This window comes from Aspergillus mulundensis, assembly GCF_003369625.1.
Source record: "Aspergillus mulundensis strain DSM 5745 chromosome Unknown scaffold_0, whole genome shotgun sequence".
Taxonomy (NCBI): Eukaryota; Fungi; Ascomycota; class Eurotiomycetes; order Eurotiales; family Aspergillaceae; genus Aspergillus; species Aspergillus mulundensis.
In genome coordinates, this window is record NW_020797888.1 from 1,451,216 (window position 1) to 1,462,885 (window position 11,670).

The 11,670-nt window shown below is 51.7% G+C and overlaps 3 protein-coding genes across 3 annotated transcripts; all 3 read left to right on the plus strand.

Moving 5' to 3' along the window:
- Nucleotides 1–588: 588 nt before the first annotated feature.
- On the plus strand, nt 589–1,749 carry DSM5745_00402 (GTP cyclohydrolase I; the record flags this gene model as incomplete). Its single annotated transcript, XM_026742418.1, has 4 exons — nt 589–842; nt 895–1,028; nt 1,087–1,391; nt 1,447–1,749. 4 exons carry the CDS (start codon nt 589–591, stop codon nt 1,747–1,749), a joined length of 996 nt encoding a protein of 331 aa, XP_026608263.1.
- A 977-nt stretch (nt 1,750–2,726) lies between these two features.
- Nucleotides 2,727–4,964, plus strand: DSM5745_00403 (uncharacterized protein; the record flags this gene model as incomplete). Its single annotated transcript, XM_026742419.1, has 1 exon — nt 2,727–4,964. The coding sequence occupies one exon, from the start codon at nt 2,727–2,729 to the stop codon at nt 4,962–4,964; it is 2,238 nt and encodes a 745-aa protein (XP_026608264.1).
- Nucleotides 4,965–6,762: 1,798 nt separating this feature from the next.
- DSM5745_00404 (putative protein kinase) lies at nt 6,763–10,592 on the plus strand (the record flags this gene model as incomplete). The annotated part of the gene is made up of 5 exons (XM_026742420.1): nt 6,763–6,993; nt 7,058–7,337; nt 7,370–8,432; nt 8,494–10,335; nt 10,388–10,592. 5 exons carry the CDS (start codon nt 6,763–6,765, stop codon nt 10,590–10,592), a joined length of 3,621 nt encoding a protein of 1,206 aa, XP_026608265.1.
- Between the last annotated feature and the right edge of the window lie 1,078 nt (nt 10,593–11,670).

Below are 11,670 nucleotides of genomic sequence, written 5' to 3' on the forward strand. Positions count from 1 at the left end.
GAAGCGGATTATCTCTTGCCATTGTATTGAAGTCTTCTTCTCTATGTATCTTCGTCGCCGCTTTACGGCGCAAACAAATTATGAACAAAGTCCTCAAGATCAGTCTCTGCTTAAAATGTAATATGTATACATCAGGTAGTCCGTTCGCAAGGTTGACCCTAAGCACTCGGAGTAACTTTGCGAATCCTACGGAGTCCAATGATAGCTAGCTGGCCATTGTCGATCACCGTTATCCCAATTCTATGTACTCAGCTCCGTCAGCCGCAGCCTGCATGCAAACAGATGGTTCTGCGTAGGCTGAGTGGTTGTCTCTGAGGCGGTGAGAGCCCTGCAATTGACTGCATGTGCGGCGTGCTCGGAGGGGCAATCCAGACTCCGAAAAGAATCGCCTTCTCCGCCGTCATAGCGTCCTTTTCCCCCTCGTCTAAAGAAAATCTGACTGTGAATTATGTCCTAAACTCCGGCAGCCGTTTTCTCATTCTCTTGTCCCAATCGTTTGTCAAACAATCCGGTTCCAGCATCTTTAAACAATCGCCGTGAGCTGCGATCTCCGCTCCCCGTCTTCCCCGCCACAATTTTCAGTCAACTATGGGTTCCGGTTCTCCTCCTCCCCCGGGCCCCAAGCCCAAGGCCATTCCTTCTCACCTGCTGAATGGCGGATCGCCTCTTGCCGGATCTGTTGCTTCGAGGGATATCCGCGAGCGAGAAAGCTTGAATACCTCAATTCGCTCGTCTTTCGCTCCTCGCGTTCCGGTTGAGTTTGATCAGCCTGAGTCAGAGTCGCAGTCGACCGAGCATGCTAGCAGCTACGACAGCCCTCGTCGCAGATCTTCCGTGACCAAGTACGTCCTTTGGTGAGCTTCGGCGACATCATTTTTTAACTGGTGGAGATAGGCCTACACTGAATGACCCCGCCCGCGATCCGAGAGACGAAGCTGCTGCTCTCACCCCGCCGGCAATGTCCAGCCGTCCCACCAGCCCGTATGCGCTGACACCTGCGATCGATTTCGACGGCCTAAGCTGGCCCTGTGAGTACCCAACATTATCGATGCGTGTCGCTCTCCTAATATAATCTCCGTCTGATAGGCCCCGGAACGCGGGCACGGCTCGAGTCGACACCCGAAGAAAACGAGGAGCGAATCAAGAAGCTCTCAGGAGCTGTACGAACAATCCTTGAATGCCTCGGGGAAGATCCCGAGAGAGAGGGTCTCAGAGAAACGCCCGATCGGTATGCGAAAGCTATGCTCTACTTCACTAAAGGCTACGAGGAGAACGTGCGGGATCTAGTTAACGGCGCCGTCTTCCACGAAGACCATGACGAGCTGGTTATTGTCAAGGATATCGATGTGTTTTCACTGTGCGAGCATCATATGGTGCCGTTTACCGGAAAGGTAAGCTGCGCCCAATCCTCATTAGCATTCGGTCTAGTGCTAATGAATATTGCAGATGCACATTGGCTACATTCCTGATCGCCGAGTCCTCGGTCTTTCTAAGCTGGCCCGTCTGGCGGAAATGTTCTCTCGACGCCTCCAAGTGCAAGAGCGCTTAACCAAGCAAGTGGCCCTCGCGATTTCCGAGGTTCTCAAGCCGCGAGGTGTCGGCGTGGTCATGGAATCGTCGCATCTCTGCATGGTTATGCGCGGAGTTCAAAAAACCAGCAGCACTACAACGACCAGCTGCATGCTCGGATGCATGCGCTCCAGCGCAAAGACCCGAGAAGAGTTCCTGACCCTCCTGAACAGGAAATAATGTCCTTCATGATTCAACCCATATGTACTTCAATCTCAACATTCCCCGCAATTGGTTTACCTCTCGTTTTAACAGTGGACGGTATTAGATATTCATATACGGTGCAGTCGTGATTTCTGGAGTTTTGGCGGTCTACCTCTCAACAGGTCAGGTTATGGGTTGAATTGGCATTGTCTTTTTTTCTTTTTGGCTTCAACATCTCAACGGGACAGTGTCGGGCAGTGGCCCGAATACTCTCGTTTAGCACCCCTGTTCCGTTGTCGGCTTTCATTTTTGTCTGCATATATTTTTTACCTACTATTGTACTCACATAGATTTACTTGCCAAAAGCCCCGATGGCAAAAAGCGTTCAACTTTAGGGCAGCTATCAGTGCCATGGACTCAAAGCGCTGTGAACCAACATTACAGACACATTGAAATAATTCAACAATCCTCTCAGACTACGTGCAGTGATTCTGAACTGGAGTTCACTTTTGATGGTTGATGGGGCAAAGGCAGGTCTGCATCAACCATGCTCAGCTCTTCTGCCCTTTTCTTTTCTTGTACAATCATACAATGTCAATTCTGGTGAAGTACAGGATATATTAGCAAATACCATACTTTCGCAACTGGCGCATCTAGCATCAATGTCCTCAACAAGATCTATAGATCAGATGCCGCTATTTTCTGGCCTTTCATTCCAGCCATTGTGTCAGTGGTTGAGGCAGAGTTAATGTGTGCAGTGAATGGAGGACCCTTCTGTTGCGTGGTCACCAAGCAACACAAGCCCAGATGTGAGCACACACTGTTAATAATAATATGCTCTACTGTCCTCAGCATTTTTTTTCTTTCTCTTGATCCGGACCTCTGTCTACTCTGTGTTTTATTAATCTTCTCATTAACACCACATCTTGTCCCCTCTCCCCATTTCTCAAAGTCGCCATTCCTTTTGCACATCTTGGTTACCTTATACTGTTTACCCTCTACGCCTATTTAGGATGGCCCATTCCCATCCCAACCCTCGTGAAATGGATGTGGCCCGTTCTCTCGTCAACCTAGCTCATGACTCTGAAGGAAACAGGAACACAAACCAGAACGTCAACGAGAACGTGGGCACCCAGACTCGGTTTTATCCCCAGCAGCAAGCTTTCAGCTTGAGAACCGCAAGGCGCGGATCTCAGAATAGAGTGATCATGACAGAGCCCGGAGAGGGGCCAAACGGCGCACCCCTCGGTCATGCACATAGCAACAACTACACCGGACAGCGCGCCCAGGCGATAAATCCTGTGCCCGCTCCGGCTCATACGGCAACTGGAGGGAGCGCCCTGCGAGGACACCTCATACGACAGCAGCTCCTGGCCGGCATTGCGCCGGAAAACGTCGTTACCATTGACCGGCACCGTCAAGCAAATCCCATTGCCAACATCAACAGCCAAGAGACTCCTTCGTTGATCCATATCACCAATCAAGGCGTGTATTTCCCTCCTGTGCCCCCTGCGACCTACATACCTCCAACTGCCTACCCCATCCCAGACAACCCTTTGGTGAAAGAAGAAATACCCGTTGGGCAGCACTTGCAAGTACCCCAGGAGAGGCATTTCAGACAAAGACCGACTTTTGAACGACCTCCTGCTTTTGCTGCAAATATGATAAGAAACAACTTTGGTGCATACGGAGCTCAGGAGCACCAGTATGCAGGGTCTATGAATAGCTTCCCTGCAAACGTTGGTGGTTACCCTCACGGTGCATACATGCCTCCAGGATACTTTCAGCCCCCTGCGGATCCATTCAACCCACACCCAGGATACTATGGTCATACCACGTTTCCGCCCGTGAAGACTGAGCCTGATGTAGAGTCCCACTGCTACATGCCTCCAGATAACCAGACACATATCTTTGGTCCGGCGTTCGCTGGAAACGCCCATCTTGCTCACGGTATCCCCAACATGAAACGCGAGAGCTACTCCCGGCCGACCCCGATACAGAGAGCTCCATTCCAGTACCCAGTCCCGGGTTACGGAATGGTAAACGAGCACGGCAGAGGTGCGCCTCGGACTATGCAAAGTGCTAACCAAACTCATTTCATCGGTGGAAGACATCTTGAGCAGCCTCAGGCACTTACACTTGAACGTCCATCTGGTTCCACGCAAAGCACTAAGACCGTCATTAAAGAGGAACCTATGATGGAACCTCAAGGAGTTATGCCAGAAGTCATTATTCAAGAGGCCTCTCACAGCTTCAACATCCTAAGTGCTCTTCTCAAACACCCGGAAACTGCCATACTTATGACCGGCGAACTCCGTGTCCAGGACCTCATCAGCCTGCAGACAACATCCAAGGCATGCAATGCGTTTGTGATCAAGTACCTTCCGAAGATTATCCGCCTCCAAACCCTACGCCGGTCCCGTGTGGCGTCTCACATATTCCCCTGGCGCTGTTATCGGAAGCTACTGTTCAAGCGAGTAGCTGGACAGGATGAGAATGTCCCAGTTCCCGTGTCAAATCCGGATGGCTCAGTCCTCGCCTATACCGCTTCATTCCGCTGGCTTCAGATGGTTAGATCCCGCGACCAAACAATCCACACAATCCTCATCGCGCTTAGAAACGCTGGATTTGGCTTTCCTCCCCGGTACAAGTTTGCCATTTACAAACTGTGGTTTCTGATGGACATCCCTGATACACGGCGTCGCGAGTGGACCGTCGCGAATCGGAACCTCTGGACAGACCTCGATATCTTCATGGCTATTTTCTTCATTGTTCGCATTGACATGTTCGTCAAGGTCGTGCGCGGAAACCTAACCGGCGGCCAGCGACGTCTTATCATGGCTCAACGCAGTCTAAATCTTTGTCGTGATATGTTGACTGGCCGTGCCGTAAGGGACGATATAGAGCTTCTCAGCGAGCTCATTCGCTGGCGGTACAATGCTTACCCTGGCGAAGAGCTTGGGGATGAGGTCCTCGGTGTGCCGGTTGCTGAGATCGGTTCTCTGCAGTATGAAGGATACGGCAAAGGTCGCGAACAGAACAGAAAGATACGACGCCCAGATGAGATTATCCTCAGGGAGGCTCGCAGGAGGCGCCTTGACGCCCATCAGCTGTACGTGCGGATCTTTGTTCATGGCCAGCCTCAGACATTGACCACATGTGAGCGTCCGCTTATCCCTTGGGATCTTGAAGTTCGGACTACATTCCAGGGTACCGACGAAGATATTGAGGCATTTGTCCACTTGGATTAAATGCGCGCTACACCCCCACGTTCTCTGTTGTTAGCTCTGACGGGTTTGTGGACACCCACTAGGTATCACAGCTACATGTGTTTATGGGGACGGTATGGATTGAGTAAGATTTATCAGGCGATCTACGATCAAGGCGAGATAGCTCCCACCGATCAGCCCTTTGCGCGGTGCAAAATCGGGATACATGAAGAGGTGGTTGGTTCTTCTGTCAATTCATAGCCTCAATCTAGACCATGTGGGCCTTGCTCTTGAATAGCCCTAATTGTCGATGAGCATAACAAATTAACAACGGATAATCATGGTTGATACTTGCCCTACATGACTTTTTCCTTTTCATTTAATAGTAGTGCTTGAACATATAGTCAGTCAGTAATTGATTAGCGGCAGGTTGACAATTTATTCTCCGATCGTGGCTTTTCTACCTGGGCAGGTTCATGTACTTGAGAGAAGCGCATCACGTGCTATTCTGCCCATGTCACGTGCCCATTCGATGGACCCTGCACTTCGGAGGCCGTGGAAACCTTCGACCTGTCATCAAAGCTCCCCTCGCGGATGCTGCTGACAACAATCCTTCATCCGACGGTATTCTGACTGTGACAAAACGAGCAAATATCTTCTTGCATTGAAAGTAATCTATATTTATCTGCTCGTTTGAAGTGCACTGGTCTGCGCCGGGTTCTCCTGGTTGAATCAGATATTCTGAAGGTGATCGATCGACTCCCAGCCCCCCACCGCCTTGCCTGCGCTCCAGTACGACTATCACGCGGTCGACCGCCATGGACAGATACGATACTCCCCGTTCACGAGTTACGACCTTAGATATTTACGGGATGCGCTTCTCAGACAACAGTTTGAAGTTTCCTGTATGGGCTTAGTCGAGACGTATGTATTCGTCCGACCTAACGCAATAGGTATCTCCGTCCGCGGTCATCAGGTATGGGTCTATGGCGACAACGCTTCGTCTTTAGGGATAATGCCATACTGCGCATCAAACCGATTATTCCTAATGACTAGGCTCAAGAGTGCTTCTTGCGACGCGCAACTGACTCGCCTCTTCTCGAATTATGGACTGTCATGACAGATATATTGGCGCCTGCTTTTATTATATCTGACAATCCCCCGTAAAGTGCATGGGGCTGGATTTCAGGTTCTCCCGTGGCGCGAAGACTTTTAGCTTCTACTCTATGAAGATTCACAAATTCTCGACACCGAGCTGTCAAGCCAGTTTTGCAAGGCAGGCCCGTATTGCGCTGGTCGCTTCGCGGTCATCCTAATACGGCGCCACCCCTGCAGCATTCGTCTGGGGAGTCGGCCTATTAGTTGTGTCCCTGCTGGCTGGCGCTGGCGTTGATGTTCGTTTGACTATTCCTGAACAGCGATCCCATTTCCGTTGCACCACAACCACAACCTTGACGTCGTCATCTTCTTCTCAGTGAACACCTCGGCTTCAGTCCATGTTGTTTGTTTTACTATCTGTAGATGGGGTTTTCTGTGACTGAAGCTTCGGAAGCCATATCTCTCGCCAAGATGAACGGATAAGCCGTTTTTTGAGGTAGCGGCCATTGCATTGGATGAGACGCAGAGTCGCCTACACAGGCTATGGAAGCGGCGCTGAGAAAGCATTGCGGATTCGGATGAGATTTCATACTGGCAAAAGCGAACTGCCCAAGAGAGCGCGAAAATAGTGGGCGAGAATCGTGTGAGGGCGATCTAACAAAACGACGCAACAGCCATGCGACGCTGGGCATTTGGCAGTTTCTTGCGGTGGACCCCCTCGGTATCAAGTTCCATCTGATCAATGACTCGAGTGGCTCATTTTCAGCTGGCTCTGAGAGGGAAGGAAGGATTCAGGAGGAGGGCTTTGTTCTCTCCAGCGACTAACATTTCCAGCGAGGTGTCAAACCACATTTGCGTAGTAAGAGCCGCACTATGGCACAAGAGCCCTCAACCGGGTCAAATCACGGCCCAAAGTAAAACTGTCTGCCAGCGGAATGGCTCTGCCGCTCTGTATGCCACCCGAATATTACCAGTATGCCTGTAGAAGAGAGTGATCACCACCCTCTCCTCATTAACTCTTAAACTACCATCTCCAGGTGCGTGCCCTTTCCCAAGCTCTTTACTGGCTGCCTTTATCTTCTTATTCTGCCTTGGGGTTCTTCTTTATTGACAGCACCACATCTTCAGCCAGAGAACCTTGCCTCACATCCAACCCGGAAAAACCACCGTTCCGCACCACCCAATCCCCAAGAAAGACTCAACAGCAACTCACTCGACAATCACGCCGAACGAGGACTGCCGCAGAAAGTCATCCACTTTGTTCGTCTGCAGAACTCGCCACTTTGTCGCCGCCTGGTATCTCGCATCATCGTGTCGGTAGTTGATTATCCCTCTTAAACCAGATGCAGCAGGAAGCGACGACTACATGGCTGGGTCCCATAGGAGTCCGGTGCTAAAAGACCAGTGGAGAGGTACGGGCGACGTTGGAGACCAGCGTGGCCGCGAGAGACCTAGTCGGCCTCGGGGCTCTCACCGCGACAGGGGGAGGGATAGATTTCGCGATCAAGACCGTCACCATCACAATCGGCCTAAAGACGACCGACCTGATCGCTCGTCGCGGTCGCCGCCACCGCGTTCTTTCCCCGGTCCCGATAACAAACCTCAGCATCGTGATTTTTCCACTAACGTCTCTTCCACCCGCGCATCATCGGGCCCGTCACACCCGGAAATACGCTCGAGCCAAAATCCAAATCGTCTACACTCCCCTGAACGCACTGGTCAACGCGACCCAAACACACACATGGGGCCGACCGGTAGAGACTACCGCAGAGAGGATTCTCCTTCAGCGCCTCCATCGAAACGACAGAGAACACACAGTCCTCCGCCGAACGGTTTCCAAGGCCGTCCACCTACCCATCCGCGTGGTGCGCCCCCTAGACACGGCTTTGATTTCGATCGGGGGCCACCACACAGCAGAGGGCGAGGAGGACGTCCGCCAGGCCGTGGCCGCCCCGGTCGGAGACCATCGCCTCGTAGGGGAAGGGACCGACGGAAACACGAGAGCGGACCTCGAGATTCGTCAAGGCACAGACATTCTCGGTCTCCTGACTGGGAGGACAAACCGCCCATGCATCCCAAACGACGTTATCATAGCCCTCGTCCTGACGAATCAGATCGGAATCTCTTCCCCCGATCGCCTTCTCGTGTTTCCGCAGGAACTTTAGATTCAAAAACATCAGCACTTTCTCGCCGTGGATCAAAAAGCGACATTGCTATGCAACCCCCTCCCTCGCCCTCGCGACCGAACCTAGACCATGCCACAGAAGGACATGGAGCTCGCATCTCTGAACGAAACCGAGCATCCCGGTCCCCGGACAACTCATATCACGGTTCTACGCGTTCAAGTTCGCCTTATCCTGCTGCGCGCGGCGGGAGAAGCGGGCAGCACTCCTCACAGACCGGCCAGCATAGGTATGTAACTTTTCTGCACTGCCCCAAGTCGTACATGGTTTATGCTAAGAGACGGTCTCAGGTCCAACAATCTCCCCGAACGGGGCTCACCAAGTAATCTCCCCAATAGTCAATCCTCCTCATTTCATCACGCAGCCCCGTCACTTTCTCATCGGGATGGCCAGCCAAGATATCACGAAACCCACCAAGATCGTCGCTCTTCTGGACTTGTTCCTACCGCACCTCTTGCTCATGGCAGAAGTCGTTTCAGCAGCCCTCAGCGAGATACATTGGATACGCGACGTAGAGCAGCGCCTCCGAGTCCCCCACCGCTAGGGCCAGCGGCAGACAATCCTCCGCCGCCACCGCCGCCTACAGAACCTCGATCGCATCGTGAAGGATATCAGAATTTTTCTACTCACCGACCCGCACTTCGGGAGACCCGAGGAGCAGATGAAGGGCAAAGGCATGATTCAAGCGCTGGATCTGGTCAGACAACTCAGCCGGATACGCGTCCGCCAGAGCCTCCTACCGGTCCTAGCAAAGGCGGAAAGATTAGCTTTGCATTCAAGGCGAAAACCGGACCGCCATCGGCTCCAAAGCCTGTGCCTGATTTGGCTCAGCGAATGTTGGCTCGGGAACCGCCCCCGCGAGCAGCTGAACCTCCCCGTAATAAGTTATCATCAGGGCCACCGCCCAGGTTCAAGCCAGAGCCTCGCTTTGACCGCCGCGATCGGGATCGGGATCGTCATCGTGATAGGGACCGTAACAGAGGCAGGAATGATCGACGAGATTACAGAGATCCGCGTGGCCCCCGCGACCCGCGAGATTACCGCGATAGCAGGAGAGACGACAGGCACGTTGATCCTCGTGATAAGCGGAGAAATGACCGGCCGTCAGACGTTCGGCCAGATCGTCGTCATGAGCGCTCCCCCGAACCGGTCAAACGTTCGAAGATCATGCTTCGCCCTAAGCCGCGTCCCACCATATCAGAGGAGTTTGCCAAGTCGGATTCTGTCTATTTCCGGAAGCCTGGAAACGAGTCTGTGATCGGGGCGGGTACGTACGGAAAGGTATTCAAGGCAATCCATGTCTATACACAAAGAAAGGTTGCCTTGAAGAAAATCCGCATGGAAGGTGAGAAGGACGGCTTTCCTGTCACTGCAGTCCGAGAGATCAAATTGCTCCAACACTTGCGCAATCATAATGTCGTCAGCTTGCTGGAGGTCATGGTGGAAAAGAACGAGTGCTTTATGGTCTTTGAATATCTCTCGCACGATCTCACAGGTCTCATCAACCACCCAACCTTTGCCCTCACTGCTGCACACAAGAAGGACCTCGCAAAGCAAATGTTTGAGGGTCTCCATTACCTCCACCATCGAGGCGTCTTACATCGGGACATCAAGGCTGCGAACATTTTAATCAGTAACCAGGGCCAGCTCAAGTATGCTGACTTTGGTTTGGCCCGGTTTTTCTCAAAGAGTCGCCAGCTTGATTATACGAATCGTGTCATCACTATTTGGTACCGGCCTCCAGAGCTCCTCCTAGGCGAAACGCAATACGGACCGGCAGTGGACGTCTGGAGTGCGGCCTGCGTTTATGTCGAGATGTTCACGAAGAAGGCAGTGTTCCCTGGAGAAGGGGGAGAGATCAGTCAGCTCGACAAGCTTTACAATACCTTAGGAACTCCAACGCGCGCCGAGTGGCCAAACATTGTCGAAATGCCTTGGTTTGAGCTCATGCGGCCGACGGAGCGGAAGAAAAGGATATTCGAAGATGTCTATAGGGATATTCTATCCCCAGCTGCATTGGACATGATCTCTCAGGTATTCCGATATGATCCAGCTAAGCGTCCCACAGCCGAAGATATTCTCGCCCATCCTTATTTCCATTCTGAGGAGCCAAGCCCTCAACAGCCATTTGAGTAAGTGCCCAGCAGTACTGCCTTGGTGCATTCATACTAACTATGTCTATAGATTGGAGAACATCCAGGGCGATTGGCATGAGTTCGAGTCCAAGGCGCTTCGGAAAGAAAGGGACAGGGAAGCCCGGCGCGCGGAGTATCAGAAGGATAAGGAGAAGCGGAAAATTCTCGCAGCGCAGGATGAACGAGATTCCAAGCGTATCAAGCCAGATACAAGCGACGGGTTGCCGCCCTCGGCGCCTCCGGCTGAGCAGTAGGCGCTCACCCGGACCTCTCACGGTCTCAGCATTCTCTGTTTCGAGTAATATAATGGTTTTTATGAGCACTTTTGCCGGACATGTCCTGCATTTACCGACTCCTTCCTGTTTACAATACAATTTTAACTTCTTCGACATTACGTTCATATCCCCTGACTCTTTTCAGTCGTCATGCCACGTAAGAAGCATGGCCCTCATGCCGTGCAAGAGAATCAAGGCCCAATAGGTGGTTGTTGTCTACAAAAACAACGTCAGTGAGCGAGTCACAGAACTGAATCGTAGAACAAGGCGAATGTGAGGCAAGTCCCAGTCAGAAAATGCCATGAAACCTCAAGCTCAACCAGCAAGCAGCAACCTGAAAAGTTGTACAAGCGGTTGAGTACATCGGATTACCAGAGTATGTTATATCATACAGTTCATCTTGGAGAAACAGTGCACGGACTAAGGACAGTCAAACGCACCATTAATCAGTCTACTTTGCGCATGCAACACAGCGCAAGCTAGCATTGATCGTTCTAGTTCATGGTATACAGCATTACTCATGAAAATCGAGTGGATGCAAGAGTTGTCCCGTCATACAGGTCATCACCGCATCATGGAGCAGGGGAGCCCTCGTGATGATGGTTTTAGAAGCGGGCTAGTTTTTTCTCGACACACTCATCGGAATCGCTGGTGCAGTGGAAAGGTAACAAATCTGCAGGCAGCGATGATTTGAGTTGGTGGTCTTGGGTTTGTTAAGAGAAAAGAAAAAGGAAAGAAGAAGCGCAGAAAAAGTTGCGAAGAAAAGATACGGCGATGGAGCGGAGCGGCAGAATAATGATGCGGCGAGCAGAGAGCGGGCCGGGCGCTGATTGGTCGCGTGCCACTGGAGCTCGAAGAGAAAATAGAAGCCTCAGGCAAGAAAATCCGAACCTTCGACTTTGCAGTCACGATCAAGTTTCTACTATCCATTATTTCCAAGTTAACTATTAATCCCGCCTCAAAAGTCCTCTTCCCTTCCAAGTCCTCTCTCTCTCTCACCGTTTTCTTGTGATCTATCTATCTCTACATTCTGTCTGACCTCTTATTTCCCGCTGTT